Below are 17,509 nucleotides of genomic sequence, written 5' to 3'. Positions count from 1 at the left end.
AACTGACCTGTACTGAATGTGGACAATGCTTTAATCCTAAGAGTATAATTAGTGAGGGCCCCCTGTCCCCAGATCTTTTAACTATGAAGATGCCAAAAATCCTGCTCCTTTGCTTATCTTTTCTGGCCTGGCTTGTCTGCCACACTGGATCAGCTCTGGGTCTTGGTAGTGTGGCTAGTAATTCCTTTGCTGAGTGCTTCCTCTTCTGACCATCAAAAGCAGATGAGCAACTTCTGTATCTAGCAATTAAGATCCCTCACTGTTGTCAGTATTAGCAACCAGAATAAAACATTGGAAATATTCTGCAGATGCATTAAGGAAGGCACTTCATCAAGAACAGGCACGTTCCACTTGTAGGGTATAGAAAGTTTGAGAAACATCAGGCTCCTGAAAATGAAGGCAGAGAGACTATGAAGTTTGTGAGATCAGATGGTTTATATATAGTCTAGCAGTAAGACACAATCATTAATTCCTGACAGGAAAAATATCTTTACTTTGACTTATGGGTCATTTCTTTTTTTATCAGATATCAGATATTTAAGTACAACAATAGACTAGTGTGAACACAAAGTACTATTTGGTCTCAAGTCCAGAAATCACTTTCATGGCAAATGCTGTGGGCTGTTCATATGAAGAAGGAAGTGGACACATTCAAAGGCAGTGGACAGAAGCTGGCTTTTCTCAGCAATCGCTTGTTCAGGACAACACAGCAAAAAATACTTCTGAGTTCACTTAGGTATCTGTATGACATGATACTAGGAAATGGAATTTCTCTAAGCCATCATCTGTTCATTATTAGCATATGCTCCATGGAACAATGCAGGAAAAATGCTCGAGGAGAATTCAGAAGTGCAGCAGTCTTAGAGTCAGGGGCTTGATGGTAGCTGGTCTACAGACAGGCAGGGCCTTCAAAGCACACAGCAAATGGATGGGTCACATTTTAGTTACAGCTGTCTTTAGATCCTGGTAAACAGATTTGTAGGCTCATTCTTGTCCCACAGAGTAGCAGCCAGAAGATTCGGACACAGAGAAGAGGGTCTGTATGCTGCACAGAAACCAGTCTTTGTCCATTTGACAGAGTACTTCCAGAACAAGCTGCTGTGTCACATGATTGAGTCCATTCCTTTCTGGTTGTTGGCCAAACCAATTTCAAGTCCTAGACTACTCCAAGCTTGCCAGCACTTGATACATCACCAGGTGCCAAGGCATCAGCTGTTTAGAGGGTAACCACAGAGCAGAATGTGTCAGAGGAATAGCCTTTCACACAGCCCACAAAACTTAAAACCACCGCAGGTTTCAGATGCCTGTTTTGGAAGCAATCCAGTCTCGATAAAAAGTCACTCGCATGTACACTCCTGGTTTATCTGCCTTGCCACATTCATCACCCCAGCTCACTATTCCCACGAGATACCAGATTCCTCTGGAGTTTGCATGCACCAGTGGCCCACCAGAGTCACCCTAAGGAGAAAAGCATCAGCAGACAGGAACAAAAAGCAAACAATATTCATCACACTGTTATGTTACAATGGACAGAGACTTTTCTCTAGATCACAGCTATGAGTTTATGTCTGCATGATTTACGGAGAGGATAGAGGCTGACAGCCTGTATGTAATACAGTCTCTCCTATTCTAGACCATTACATCTGCATTCTCTCAAAAGTATGCTATAAAAAAACCCAATAAGCATGTAAATGCAGATCACAACCTAGAAGCAATGAAGCTCTCAATTTACATCTCTTACAATGCTGAGCCCCATAAATAAAAGATATACCATGGGAGAATCTTAATTATTTCTTATTTCTAGGAAAAATCACTTACTATCTTGCCTATTTCTTTTTACTTAAGATGAGACTTACCTGGCAAGCATCCACCCGTCCCTCTAAGTATCCAGCACACAACATCCCTGGTGTTATCGCTCCAGCATACACTTGTGGTCTATTACAAACCGCGGTGCTAATAATTTTTACTTCTGCTTGTCGAAGCTGATTAACACCAGGGCCTAGAAGGAAAAGTAGTATTCAACTTTGCAGAGTACACAATCTAAGATATGCAAGGATTAAGAGTAGCCAGGCTTTCCTACAGCCTTCCTGCCATTGCCTAAAGAATGTCTAATGAAAGTTATTTTCACCTCAAGTCTTTCACCTGCTATCCCAAACACAGCTGTTCCCCATCTTTCACTCCCAAAAGATGCTCTTTAACATAATAGGCAAAAGGATTTTTGTACATTTCAATGTTCAGTTCAACCATTGGCTACACTGTGTACTTTTGACGCCACTGGAAAGATCCATTTGATTAACTGCGAAGCAACTTCAGACCATTACTGTACATCTCAAGAGTCTATCATGAAATATAGCTTATAGCTCAAATTGCTCTCCTACTAACAGAATTAGTGTCATCATCTCTAATCTCAGTGACACTAGCCAATTTGCATGAAGCTCATTTGAGCCACTTGATAAACTGAAGCCTGAATTAGGATAAAAGAGAGATTAACTGACAAAAATTTGATAGATCTGTGACAGACATAACCGAAAGGTTTGTCTTAGATCAGGTCAGAGGACTTGGCCAGTGAAAATGGACAACAGAATGCATTGGACCACTTCAATGCATGCAGCAACAAAAAAGCTGTTCTTAATTCTTAATTAAGTCATCCTGCAAGAGTTTTTCCCACATTCCAAGCTACTGATCAAAACACCTCCAACCAACTAAGTCCACCAGTGCAAAATAAATAAAAATCATAAAATCAAACAGCAGTCTTCTTAGGTGTGTGAGGGGCAAGGAAGCCTCCACAGGGAATAAGGAGACACTCACCATCATTCCTCAAAGCTCCCCAACCTGTGACAAAACAGGAAGTATTATCCCTTAATATGTAAGATGCTTCAGGAAGACAGACACTGTGCACATCACTTGTGAACACAATAGGGGAGGCAAGTTCCACAAGAGCTATATCATACTCATGATCAGGGATAAGGCCATTGTATTTTTCATGAATGATAATTCTTCGGAAATATCTTCTCTGTTTTGGAGGTCTCAACAGAATTCCAAAGCTGGCAGTCCATCTGTGAGGATCTCTTCCTCTGAAAAACATTGGCAAATATGTCACAAGCACACAAAAAAGATTTCCATAGAAACACAGTTTTCTGTTTAAGAAAAATGCCACATGGTCAGGCTTGTATACAGAACAGAGAAGAGCCAAACGTCATTGTCTTCCAGCAGATAAAGACATCAGTGGTTCATGAAAAGTCAGAGTAGATTTATCAGAGCACCACCCTTAAGTTGTAGGGCCTACAGGATGAGAAGGTTACTGATTACTTACGCTTTAAAGCAATGGGCTGCAGTCACTAGCCACGTGTTACTGATCACTGATGCACCACAGTAATGTGTCCCGTCAAGCTGAATACTAGCCTGCCATGGCCATTCTCCATCCCGTGCACGCTGTCCATCAGTTATTCTTTCCACTCCTGAGAAGGAGAATGCCTCCTTCCGTATCCCACAGACTGTCAAAAAACAAACAAAACAAAACAAAACTACAAAGGCAGCTCTGATAGCTGACTGAAGAAACCCAGGGTCTGCCTGTTGGGCAGGCCCATATGGCTTCTGGCACAGGCACAAAAGGGCAAAGCTGCCAAGACACAGCCTCCACCTAAAGCAGAGCAAAGAAATCAGGTGCTGTGCTCTCAAGGGTCTCAGGATAGATATGATGTAAATGAAGATTGGTAGAAACATTACTAGTCGTCAGACACACAAAGCAGTGTGAACTTCCACAGCAATTGAAGGCTGCATACCAGACTATTTATTTTCTCCAGTAAGTTTTTTCTGTTCCTTGAGAAAAGTCGGATCCAAACAAGAAACCACTTAAACATGAAAAGCTCATGTGAAACATGCTGAATTCCCAAGACAATGCCAGGCAGAAGTGCCACAGGTCTCTAGTTCTCAGAGACCCTTTGTAGCTGGTACAGCTGAGAAGGTACTGATTCTGTTTCCATATTTACAGAGGAACTATAAGTCCTCACTGGAGAGCATAAAATGGTAGAAAGACTCAGAACCTGTCCCTCTCCAGAGCTACTCCACTGCCTTGCTCTCACGGTGGACAGCTTTCCTCTCTCCCATCCTCTGGTCTTTCCTTGAAGACTGCAAGCTTTAAGCTCCAAACTCTTACAGACATCTATTGCCAAAATTTTGCAGGTGGAAGAGGGCGGAATGGAAGACATTTTGGAAGGAATAATGCAGCTGTTACACATGGTGCCAGGTCACCAGATAGCTCACTTCCACTTCTGTGTTTGGCACAGCTATGCAGTAATCTCTGACTCCCCTCCAAGGCCCAAAGAAGACATGAGCTCTGTGCAGTGTACAAGACAACAACCCTTCTCTTGCAAACAATTACTGTTAGCGGCAAGAGAAGAAAGGAATAATGAATTAATTAATGACCAGTTTAAGAGCTCCTTTGCCAGCAAAATACTCAGAGTGCCATTAGCTGCTATACCTGTAGAGACAATGGCTTACCAGCTTAGGGCAGAGGCAGGAATGAATGCACATACAATGAAACAAAGTTCTAAACAAGGGCTTTGCAGGCAGCAGATTGTCTTGTAGAAGAAAAGATCTGGCATGACCATTTTCAGAGAAAGCTAGGGCTTCCTTTATGGCTACATGTATGGAATGTTTGGAAGACACAACTTGGACAACCATTTTAATGCTCTGATTTTTCAGTCTTTCTAGTTTTATTGGGTAACAGTCTCTCATCCAAAAAGATTTTCAGCTCGCAACAACTGCAGTCCTCGTGCAAAGCTCACTGACAGCAATTCATCTACTTACCAGAGCCAAAATAAAAGCCCACCACCATCTAGGTGGAATACCTAGCTGTAAACACTGCAGAGAAAGCAAAACTCCAGAAAGGGCAAAAAAGAGCTAAAATCTTCTCTGGCTCATGAATTACCAACTGTTCTAGTAGCTTAAAAAAGTTACTTTTCAACTTGCATCTCAAGCATAAAAATATAAACACTGAACTGATGGCACTAAGCCGCTTGATGCTTTCTATAAAACATATGTACTTACAGTTGTTTAAAAGGTTATCTCCATTCTCCTTATTCAATTCTAAAATGAAAAACAAAGAATACAGTGAGGATATTTCACATTGCTATGTGTAATCTATATGAGATCTAAGACAGACTCCCTGTATCCAGCAAACAAGTGGAATTACTTGTATTGCTGCTTGTAGTAACAGTATGGCAAGAAGTGTTATTTGCTTTACTGAATAAGTTCTGTTATGCTTCTGTTCCTCACTCAAAGTGCAAGGACAAGGGATGCACTTTCTTGTCTTAACTCAAAGCTAATAAGAAAAAAAAAAAGAAAGAAAAAAGAAAAAAGCACTAGTTGACTAAATAGGCTCAAATAACATTTGCATGTGCTGGAGCCTATGCTGTACTAAAGCCTATATGCATATGTTCACATTCATTATGGCAAGGTGGTCACAGATCCTCAGTACTGGGTTTCACTGAAGCTAAACTGTGTAGTTATTGCTTTCTTCCCTACAAGATCTCCTGTTGACAGATTCTGGCGATAAACAATGACCAACTCTTGTGAGAGGATTACTGTACAGGGAATGTTTGGTTATTAATGCTTGCTACAGCAATCTGGCAAATATGCAAAGGGAATGACAGATTATGGAGAAGGGAACCATCTCAGCCTTGCATTTTTTAAATAGCTTGAGGACTCCACATTTAAGAACCTGGTGATACAGCTTCCTCTCCAATTCACTGTGTGCCTTAGCAAAGTAACCTGTGAACTTGGGTTGCAAAGTTGGATCTTTTTTCGATGAATTACTTTGGCCTGTGGTATCAAAGCCAGGTCACACACAGAGAACTTCTGATGCACAGAGCAGAATTCACTCATGTATGTAAACTGGGTATCAGTGTGCTCTAGCTCTCTTTATGCTACTACTTCTTTCAGTTTCCTGGGCTGTCAGCCACTAAGGCAATAGGGCTTGCCCACACCACAAGTCTGAGAAAAGAAGAAAAGAAAACAGAAATTGCACATATTTGCACAGTGAAGTGAAACTCATTATACTGAAATAGCAAAGCATGAGGAACAAATTCCAAGCTATAAACACAAGCCTACACCACTTGCCTGTGAGTTTAATGGTAGACTTGTCAACATTCAAGAACGTTGAGCTTGTTTCAAGCCTTCTACGTAACACACTGTTGACGTGACTCCAGCTTGTTGCCTTACTGTCAGCTGAGGCAAATTTAAATACCAGAGCAACAGATACAAGCACTCCACCAGGATCTGGGCTGCAAACCAACATAAACAAAGTGGTGTCATCTCTTTGCCCACTAAGCCTCTGTGTCCTGCTTTGTGATGTCTGCTTTCCTTATATGAGAACAGGTCTGGTCTGCACTGATGTACTGAATGAATAGCATAGCTGTGCACAAGCAAGGTAAGATGACATATGTCAGCAGGCAGCAAAAGGCCTGGTTCATACTGTAACAGTGATCAGAGAGAATCTTCTGGGAGGAGAGGAAGGGTCACTCCCTTTAGTGTCTATGCAGTTTAGTCTAGACCTACAGAAATTAGAAAGGTCTTCTGGTATTTCTTTACATTTAAGTTACTTCTCAGTTTATAAGAAAGTTCCTTTGGATCCAGAGAAAAAAAATCTCAATAGTTTGTGTCATCAGAGCAAGGAGTGATCACTTAATTTCAGCAAAAAAAACATGAAGCCCAACAGTCTAAAGGAAAACCAACAGAAACCTAGAGGCAAAGACAGCAGAGATGCAGATAAGCTGACTTAGTGCTCAGTTGCAAGAGATAAGGTGTCTCTAGTGAAAGTTTAGAGGCAGTGTTTCAGTCAGCCTAAAACGTAAAGAGGTTGCTTGAAGTCTAGGTCCCAAATTTTATAGTTTCAGTTAATACAGAGTATAGCAGGTTTATAGAAGTCATGTGTCCCACTTGCTTCCTTTCCTCTCTCTGCAGATATCTCAGACTGGAATTTATTCCTTCGTATCTTTGCAGAGTGGGCGGAGAATAGTCATCTCCTGCTGTACACCAGGGGGGTACCAGGGGGGGTACACACCAGCTTGAGTTTCTACAGAAAACATGATGTGGAATAAAATGCTGATTGGATCACTCAAGCTTAACTAGCAGTGAAGGCTGGGATCACCTAACAATTCATTTACTGCATCACAGCCACAGAGAACTGGTGTGCAGGTAATCAATCTGCAGAAGTATAGGGCCTATTTTCTCTTCCTTGCTCACTTCTGAAGTAGCCTAAGCCCTCACAAATATTGAAAATTCTGAAGGAAACAAACAACAAGCCAAGACTTAAGATACCCAGCTGGCATGATCCAAGCATAAGCAAACATGTACATTCCCTGTGGTCAAGGGGTAGGAAGAAATTATATTTATCACGTTTCTGCTTGTTCCTGACCTTCACGTTACTTACCTTAGACTGACAACATGAGATCTAATGTACTTGCGGCTCAGAAAGGACCCCTTAAATACTCTAGACATCTGTTAAAGGAAAAGAATATATCAAAATATACCTGTAATACATGCATCCTCTCAAACCAAAACAGTCTTGGGAACCCCTAAAAAATAAAAACTTCCTTTAGAGACCCATCTCTACACCAGAGCTACTGCTGAAATTCCACTGGAGATTGCAGAATCAAAATAAACAGTTGAGTTAGCAAATTCTGCTCTCTGTTCTACTCTCCGGGCACCTTTTCAACTACAGGGTTAATGGAACAGACAGCAAGCACACAATATCCTGCTTGCACAAAGCAAGGTCTCTTTATCACTACAGTAACATTTAAAAGACAAAGCTGACAAGTTTGCAGTGGAGCAGGGAAAAATTGCTTATATAATTCCTCCTTCCTGAATGCAGAGACAGCAACAAGGAATTTAACACTCCCTGTTGAAAGCTAGAGTCAGAAGATGATTGAGGAGGACATAAAATGACTGGAAGATGACTAAGAAGCATAGAAGACTGAGTCAGATTCTTTTCAGTGGTGTCCAGTGACAGGACAAGAGGCAATGGGGATGAATTGACTGATTATGTGATTCTACAATCTATAGTGAACTTGTCCTGAACCAAATCATATAACAGCTGCCAGAAAGACATGCAGTCCCAACTTTCTGTTTTAAATAAGTTACAAGGACTTCTTTTGCTATTTTGTCCATATAAGCCTTTCTTACTGTACTTTGTGCATCTTAGAAATATTTTATTTCTCTTTTCTATACCACCCTAGCTTTCTGGTATCTTTGCTGAAGGGAAAAGAATGCCAAGCAACAGTACTGCTGCCAGTAGGCGTGTGCAGGGCAAACAATGTCTTACAGCTCTAGATTTATACCCTATATGGATCCAACTGGAACAACGCATCACAGAGTTTAAACTGTTCCTCTGCTGGGCAGTTCAGCTTTTAGTTACTGATTTCCATAGTATAACTCCAATTTAATAGGGAAGACTTGCAATTTTAGTGCCCAGATCTCTAAGTTCAATAAGTAATAGAACTGGATTGCTAGGGTACAATCCACATCACCAGCCAGCAAAGAACATCCTCTACCAGTCGAGTGCTATTCCTGCACTGATTATGCCCACGACTGCTTCCAAATCCTTCTTGATTTGGTGTAAGGTTGCACAGGATCATTCACTGCTCTCTGTGCAAGTCCTGTGCAACTATGGCAAAACCACTAAGCTCCTAATAGTAGTTCAGCATCTAACTCCTGATTATTTCTAAGAGAACTAAACATTTAATACTGGTGAGCTCAGCCTTGATCACATTGTGCTGTTTTTGCCATCCATCCTAAGCAGTAAAACCACCACCAAGCTTCCTCTAAATGATTTGGAAAGATAGGTACCATAGAAAAATTACAAAGCATGCAGACACCATGATTGACAGCTATATGCATGACAGACTTTCAATAGAGTTCTTCCGCCCTAGCAATCTCCCCTATTTCCCAAGCATTTAACATTTAACCTTGTCATTGGCAGTTACTCTATTGGCAGTAGCAGACTAGGTAGTCTCAATTATACCACTAAGCAAAGGTGAATAGCAGAGCCAGAGAAGAGATTCTTCTTACTCCAATGTTTAATTGTCCTAGCTTTTGCCCTTGGAATAGCCTAATATAGACTATATAATCTAGGTACATGAGCATGAAGCACAGTCATCCCTGACTTATTTCCAACCACACAACTGTAGGAAATTCTTCACCATAGGCCAGGTAGAGACAGAGAAACAACTTAGTTTACCATGGTTTCAATCTCTTGGCTCAGGTATCTGAACTCCTCCGTTGTTTGCCTTCCATACTGAAGGTCATATGGAACATTGGTGATAAGGAAAGTTGCATTGTAATATCGGTCCTGATCTACATAAGAGAGGAAGAGGAAAAGTTGCTTCACTCCTTCAGTACAAATCAGACATGCATAGTTCTGTGCAAATCACAGCACAAGGCTCCTAGGCTCTGGTTGTGACACTATCAGTTGTGGCCAAACTCTGGACAGCACAGTGAGGCAAGGGGAATCTGGGACATCTTGTCTCACCACACAGCTGAAGACTTATTTCCACCCTTACAACTATCCAAGCAGTTCTAAATTACATTCGCCACAAATCTTCTCTGAGGACCATCAAACTAGATGCCTCCTGGCATGTCCCTGCCCCTCAGAGGCAAGTGGCCCTCCCAGAGCTTTTCACATTCATTCAGCAGCTGGGTTAAGGTTAAAATCGGTCCCTCAGGTGAATGGCTGATGGCCCTTACAATACAGAATTAGCAAAAAGCTATTTGAAAAAATAAGCTGTGTCTCTGCCACTAGATTGTCTAGAACCCTACAATTATCTATGGCCTTGCTGAATCTTGGTGAGCAAAGACAGCAATGCAACTACTTCTGTCATGGCAGAAATTAATTTCAAAACCCCTCAAAGCAGTGGAAACAGAGTTTCATCACTCAGTTACTATTGAAACAGAGTCCTTGGCAATCAGGACTCCAGAAAGCCCAAACCTCCATCCTTTCTCTTTCTGCAATGTTGTGCCAGATGGTTTCTGCAAAAACCTTGTTCAAGACCAAGATTACTATGCATACATCACCTGAGTGTTGAGACATACTTCTAGGCTTACACACAACACACAGTTATTGTCTAACTATGGATAACAGTGGAGGTAGCAGGGCAAGACAAACTGAAGAATGGACAAACTTTAAATCCCCATTCAAGCAAGTGATATTTTAAGTAATCTTGCAGGATTTCCAATTAGTAAGGACTTTAACAGGATCTAATAAGTTCCCATGCAGATTCTATACCCACAGTAGATTTCTTAACTAAATCACTGGGCAGGACTACAACAGCAAGTGAAACACAATAGATACTCAAGACAACAAAATGATGCACTTACAGTGGCACAAAAGATAAGTAATCAAGCCAATTATGAGGACCAGACCAATTATTACTGATACAACGATGAGGGCTATCTTCCATGGATTCACATTCCTCCCTCTTGAGTCCATCTGAGTCAATACCTGCATTGAAAAAGAAAATATGTAAAAATTCAACTCTGTTAGAAACACAATAGCACGTCCTGTGCAAAACTGTACCTGGCCCAGCTTAACTCAGCACAAACTCGCAGAAGCAGGTAGGTTGGAAATGCCCCTGAATACTAGGGCTCTTAAGTTCTCAAACTAACTCCCATTAGATCAGGTTTCCCCAGGCTTTATCAGGTTTTTAGTATCTCCAAGGACAGAGATCCCATAGCCTCTCAGGATCCTGGTTCAGTTTGTTATCACACTCCTCACAGCAAAAGCTTTTTTCCTCATATTTAGTAAGAATCTCCTGTATTCCATTTTGCCTTCATTACCTCACATCCGCCTCTGAGAAAAGCCACAAGTATAGTGTAGGTTATTTCTAGTAGATACTATTTCTCATCAACAAATATTACACAGATTTCAAGTGCATTTTGCTGCCCAGACAGGTGCTTAAGCTGAACTTGACTGTAATAACTCATGACTGATGTGGTAACTTCTGCACTATATAAGAGATGCTACAAAGTACACTTTTGTGTTATTTTGCTTCATTATGAGTAGTAACACATATTGGTCTCCTGCTGGGTTTGGGTTTTTTCACACCAAAAGCATGCGTATGTTGTAAGAGACACTGTTGTGGCTCCTGCCAGACAATGTGACAGAGAGAAGAGAAATATTTACTAACGTGTCAACACACTGCAGCAAGACCCAGTCTTAGTGACACACTAAAAGTAAACAACAGACTTGTGAAAAGGTTTGGAACCTGACTCACATGTGGATAAAGGAAGAATGAGTCTTTTCCTTCCACTTATTTCCTCTTATGCAGCATTAAGCAAGAGAACGGTAGGAAAACTGCAGTTTTGCAACTGTCCTCAGTAGCGTTGCTGTACCACAATGCAAAGATTTAACTGCAATTATTTCAGAACCCTAGTAATTCTACAGTGTGCTGTGTATATATTGTCAAACCATGCATTGAGTCTCTACATTGTGGTTGACATTAGTACAAGTTGTTAGAAGAACACATGGAATAACTCCTCAAGATGACTGAAATGAAATACAGAAATTGCAAGCTCTGAGGAGGAGGTACTTAGCTAACTAGTCACTATACTGTTTTATTACCACTAAACCAGGTTTGCATTTGCTGTGGGTCAGACACACTTGATGTTATATTCCCCCTTTTCAGGCCTTTGACACAGTCATTTCTGAACAACACCTGAGAAGACAGGAGAAGTAATGAACAGACAGGTGGAGAGATGGAGAGCTCACACGTTTTCTCATGTTTTCTGGGGTGACAAGGCAGCACAGTGAAAGCAAAACTGAGACAGCAAAAAAGGGTAACAGCAAAACCTGCCAGTGGCTTAAGATGTGTGCCCAGAGGACAAATCAGCAGAGAAGATAAAGGCGCAATGTACAAACCTATGGCAGCAAAGAATTGTGAAGTCAGGGGAGACTGAATGGAGTTCTACACTCTGCCTTAAAGGGCAAGAAAGTTGAGCAAAGCTATGAGGAAGACAGGGCAAGAAACACAAATCAGGAAAAGAAAAAAAAAAATAATGGTAGAGCCACAAAAGAAGCAGAGATGTCTGCACACAGAGGTGTTCAGCAAGAGAAGATGTAGCTGGAAACAACTTACACAGTAATCTCCTCACCCAAAAGTTTGGTTTTAGCTAGTGAGTGCTGGTATGTATCCAGACTGTTTCTTAAGAAGGGAGGCAGGAAAGATTTTTATGCCCTCAAACAGGTGGTGTTCACTGCTAAGTTTTGCTGTAAAAGTTTTCTGCAAATCTACCTGTCTTCCCACTAGACAGGCTTAGTTCCTGTTGGATGGTCTATGCAGAGCAGATTGTAGAGCATGAGAAAGCTGCCTCAAAGTCTGAGCCAGTCAGAATTGCTTTCTACGGAATCTCCAAGTTGCAGGGGCACATACTATTCAGTCCTACGAAAATAGTTGAAAGGAAGCCCTTCAGTATATTTCTATACGCATACAGGTTATTAGTTTGCATATGGACATACAAACTAAAGCAGAAACACCTCTTCAGATCCCAGTTTTCTCTCTTTAGAAGGATGCTCTTATCTCCGCCTTGCAAAAGAAAGAACTAGGACGAGAAAAATCATTTGTGGAATGAAAATGCCAAGTCCCACATCCTCCTGAAGTGTACAGCTGACAGTATGCATCCTTCAGCTGTGCTGCCCAAGTACAAGACCTAGGTAAGGAGCATCTATCTTTTCTGTTCACTTCAGCAGCAGACCTGCAAGTCACCAGCTGCACAGAGGCATTGGGAAGAAAAACTGTCCTGCTTAGAGCTTTATGAGAAATACTCTGTCTTCATACAGCACAGAAAATATTATTATTGTCCCACAAGCAGCTATAATCTTTGCAGAAAAGCTTGAATACAGGCAACACTAAGCATGTACTGCTTGCATTGGAGCAGTGCATGCCAAGGCTGACTACAACATTAGGAAGAGACAGTTCTTGTTCAGATTATGTGCAGTCCGCACATTCAGTCAGTAATCACATATTACATCACCAACTAGCTCCTTCACTCCTCTAGCCTTTTTGCTATTATTTCATGAAGTTCAGGATTCTCATGCTTTACAAGAATAACCACCTGGCAGGGATTCCTGTGCCTTGGACTGCTGTCTCTGTAGTTAAATAGTTCAGTGGCAGATGGACCCCTATGTTCAGCAACCAGACTTCGGCATGATCTTCTCTATGCTTCAGTCACCAAGAAAACTCTGCTCCACCCAACTACACACCCTTGGCTAAAGAAACAGTGACTCCTCTGTCGTGCTGAAGAATGCAGAGGCAGGGATGATCTGATCACCTTCACTTATAAACTCATATTTTCCTTATAACATTCATTCTCAGGAGAGAAATCCAAGAGAATTCAGGAAACACCAATACACTTGTCCTCCAGCACAGTAGCCACTCTAGTGAGAGCATGAAAATAACCTTAATTCCTCAAAAGTAATCCCTAAGAGATCATCACTTGGAAGGCTGAGACCTCCCTGCTCTGAAAACTATCTCCTTACAGTCTGTATCAAGAGGCTTTTGGTCTGTACTATACTAGCAAAAAGTTTTAGAACAAAACTCTTACCTTAGTGAGACTATGAGCGAACATCAGACCTCCTCTAGCAGTCAGTACTCATTTAAAACCTACTTAATTCCCAAGAAGACCACAATGATCTAATGACCGTAGCATCTGACAAGCTTATCATGTTTCATTTAGGTCTGGAAATGTGAACTATTATTCTCACGCTTCACACATCTTGGCTCTGCACCAAAGAAAGCATTTTGATGACTAAAATGTTATTACATATGAAAAAAAGCCATCCAAATGAACTTCAGAAACAACTTAATTTCATATCAACACAGTAAAGGTGTGTTTATAGATACATAACAAGCTCTGATAAAGGATATTTTAAAAATAAGTGAAATGTAGCAAGAAGTAAAGCTATATTAATAGTTACTGAAACATCAGAAACACTTGTACTGAAATTTTACTGGAGTACAAGTCTGATCTTACTTGCAAAATCAATGAGATAATGGATAGCGTTTCAAGTTGCCATCTCTCCTAGTTGAACTACTGTGTTTTATCAAAAGCCTCAATAACATCAATTCCAAAAAACTGATGTTTGTTAAATGGAAAACAGTTCAGACAAAGAAAGAAAGTCAAACTGCCACCTGTGTCCTGGGAAGAGGCTCTAGGTGCTGGGTAAGCAGGGAAGGTTGCCCTTTTAGGAATCCACCCTTGATTTTTTCTGATGTCTTAACCTAAGTCTTCAAAGTGTTTTGCCAAGCTTGACATAGAATAAATAATATCAACTCTTCCATTTTGCCATCCAATCTGCTGTTGTCTTCCTATAATAAGTTTAGCCCAATCCCTGCTTAACGATGTTGCAGTACTCAAAAAAGAATGAGGTCTGCAAACATGCTGATGAGAGTCTCTCCATACTTAAGTCATTGCCAGTTTTCCATTCTAGGATTCAGGCATAAGTCCCACAATCCACAATCACTCCAATCACCCTTCATAGAACTGGGGCACTTTCACAAGACAACTGAACAAACTTATCTGCTGGCTCAGTGAGTGAAACATTAAACTACATCCCTGAAGCAACCTTCTTTGGCAGGATGGTTAGAGGAGGTCTGATGTTCGCTCATAGTCTCGCTAAGATAAGAGTTTTGTTCTGAAACTTTTTGCTAGTATATTACAGACCAAAAGCCTCTTAATGTAGACTGTGAGGGAATAGTTTTCAGAGCAGGGAGGTCTCAGCCTTCCAAGTGGACTATGTCAGGAGACCAGCAGCAAAAGCACATGGCCACGCAAACAATGCTAATTCCACTCCCACCTCTTCCATAAACAATCATATCAATCTAGTGTTTTTCTTCTACTTCACCCCTTAACTGTCCAATTCTGCTAAGGTCTTGCTGCTTTTCAGAAGCTCACTATAGCTAGTAAAGGACAACAAAGTCAAAGTCTTTACAAAATTCAACAGCAGCATTTAGCCTCTGGCATAAAGTCTAAGACAATACAAAATGCTGCTCAAACAGTCTTCCCTGGTTATTTGATCAACTCTGCAATCAGCACAAAACATTTTTTTGCTCCTTTCTCTCATCTATTTTGTGTATAGCTTTTAGGAGATTGTAAGTTCTATAATTGTTGGGATAGACCCTGCCTACCATACTTGTACAACAATCTGTGGGACATAACAAAGCTAACAACTGAAATGAACTTGATTAATAACACATTTCTCTGTAATTGGTTGTCACAGCCAACGTCTTGAGAAAGACTCCTGCTCTGTAACAAGTTTTAGGAGAATTAGGAAGGTACATACATAAGGACTTTACAGCTTGCATGCAGGTATGAGATGTCACTATAGCATAAGGGAAATTAAGTACTTGGTCTCTGAACACAATTGGTTTACAATACAGTTCTGCAACTTCTAAATCATTTTATACTTTGATCATAGACTACTACCTTATTCTATTAGTTCAGCAGTTTCAGAATACAGCAGTAGATCTCTGGTTTTCAGCTTTTGAAAAGAGCTCAGTCTGTTGTTCCTCCCCTTTTCACGGTACTCCAGAAGTGAGGTATTAGACAAGCAGTTAAAATATCCATGTTTTTTTCTGTCTGATTTTCATTCCAAGATAGGGTGGGTGAAATGGTGTGGTACAAGATTTGGTACACTTCCAAGAGGATTCTGCACATATTAACACTTCACTGACTACAAAATGTCCACTAAAGTAATCAGAATCACAAGAAGCTACTTCTATGACTTCATCCTACTTACCATCTCATACCACGCTGTCAGCAATTGTGACTGCAACATGTTAACTGCAGCAGCAAGAAGGGTAGATCAGAGTTACAGTGTAGTGAGAGGATTCTCACTCGCCCCCCCACAACACCCTGTGGCCATAGACCACCTTGCAGGAGTTCTTGGAAAACAAATGCTTTTTGTGTGAGGAGAAAGGGTGAAGTATAAGGATTACAGGTGCATAGAAGGCAGCCCAAATCAGAAGCTAACTCAGAACTAGAGCCATTCATTCTCCAACCCCCACCTTAGTCAAAGCTCAGAAATTGCCAAAAAAATCCATATGCTATATAGCCGTGCTGCACAAAACCACGGAGTAGCAAGTCTGATGGCTGTAGCACTCACCTTTGGGTACCAGTGAGAAGTCAGAAAGCGTGTCTTTTGTCTGGGAGATGTACCGTCCTGAACTCCACAACACACTGTGCAGCATCTCAGCATAGACTTGAGGCTTTATCGCTTGAATTAGGAAAGAAAGGAGTCATAGGCAAGTCAGAACAAACAAGTCCAGCAAGTCTCGGTGACAGAGGCTTACCCAGTAGCATGATTCCTCCCCTAAAACAATAACAGTACACTTCTTTCATCACACCTTTCATCCAGGAATCCCAAAGCCTTTTCAGAGCATTAACTACACGCCCTGCAACACCCCAAATCAGAAGAGACAAGAAAATTTTGTGAGCATACAAAGCTTATTTCCTTCTTTGGTATAATTAAAAAAACAAGCCAGAAATTATAGTCAGGACAAGTACGAAAAGATTGCATGTGTTAGAGAGACAATCTTCAATCTGAGGTTGGATAAAGAACTGATTTGTGTTGAAGAAGGCTCAGTGGCATGTGCCTCAGCTGCCTTAAAAGGTGCTGTTTGGTCAGATAAGAACTGGTGTGTAATTGTTACTATGAGGTCAAGTTTGTGATTATTCTCTAGTTTCTTAGATGTTGATTTTGATTGAGAACTCCTAGCCACAGACATGCCCATTCTGGAAAAAATCTTCTAGATTGCATGTGGTATTTATGTTTACATAGGCATTTCTACTCGTGCTAGTTATGGCAAGTTAATTGGGAAGTCAATTATCACAAGCACAAACTAACCTAAGGTAGCATTTCTCAAAATGTACTCAATTTTAACTTCACTAAACTCGCTCAAAAGCATATATGCCCACACAACCTTATGCACAGATTTGTTCCAGGAAGCCAATTTAAAGGACAGAACATCAGACCAAGATGCTTGTGTGTGTGGCAGATACTTTCTTTGCTTTGCTGCAATAAAGTTTTTAACATCTAGGAATTCTTTCCTCATTTGACTCCTCTGTAACTCAGGAATCACCAGCTAAGAAACATGCTGCTCCAAGTACTTCTTGTGTGGCTGGAGCTTTTGCTTCCACTTTACATGAAGTCCATAGACAAATAACTGGAGTACTGCCCCCTTGGGAAGGCCAGCTTCTTCTGTACTAAACAAAGCTTAATGATAGGCTTTAGCTTCTCATAATTTAGATTCAGTCAGGGTCTCTTCATAATTTATTATGAAATGCAATAAATACAGTTACTAATAATGCATCATGTTATTGTTTCTCAATACTTTAACCGCAAGCTGCATTTCCATTCCATAATGGCAAACTTTTATTGAGTCAGTCTAGATATGCAAGAGAAATGTAGACAAAAGCTTAGCTAGAGGGTGAGAATTTCTGAGGATAAAGAATCAAA

At 40.8% G+C, this 17,509-nt stretch overlaps 1 protein-coding gene across 1 annotated transcript; it reads right to left on the bottom strand.

Annotated features, from left to right (window-relative positions):
* Window positions 1–588: 588 nt before the first annotated feature.
* On the bottom strand, window positions 589–16,269 carry LOC140251832 (transmembrane protease serine 11E-like). Its single transcript, XM_072335927.1, has 10 exons — window positions 16,157–16,269; window positions 10,375–10,498; window positions 9,239–9,354; window positions 7,433–7,500; window positions 6,121–6,284; window positions 5,050–5,088; window positions 3,314–3,494; window positions 2,809–3,074; window positions 1,857–1,999; window positions 589–1,458 (listed from the first exon to the last, which is right to left on the bottom strand). Exons 1-10 carry the CDS (start codon window positions 16,247–16,249, stop codon window positions 1,297–1,299), a joined length of 1,356 nt encoding a protein of 451 aa, XP_072192028.1. The 5' UTR covers window positions 16,250–16,269; the 3' UTR covers window positions 589–1,296.
* Window positions 16,270–17,509: the final 1,240 nt, after the last annotated feature.

The sequence above is a fragment of the Excalfactoria chinensis genome, chromosome 4 (assembly GCF_039878825.1).
Source record: "Excalfactoria chinensis isolate bCotChi1 chromosome 4, bCotChi1.hap2, whole genome shotgun sequence".
Taxonomy (NCBI): Eukaryota; Metazoa; Chordata; class Aves; order Galliformes; family Phasianidae; genus Excalfactoria; species Excalfactoria chinensis.
Note: the sequence above shows the minus strand (reverse complement) of the source record. Positions and strands in the feature narration are given on the sequence as shown.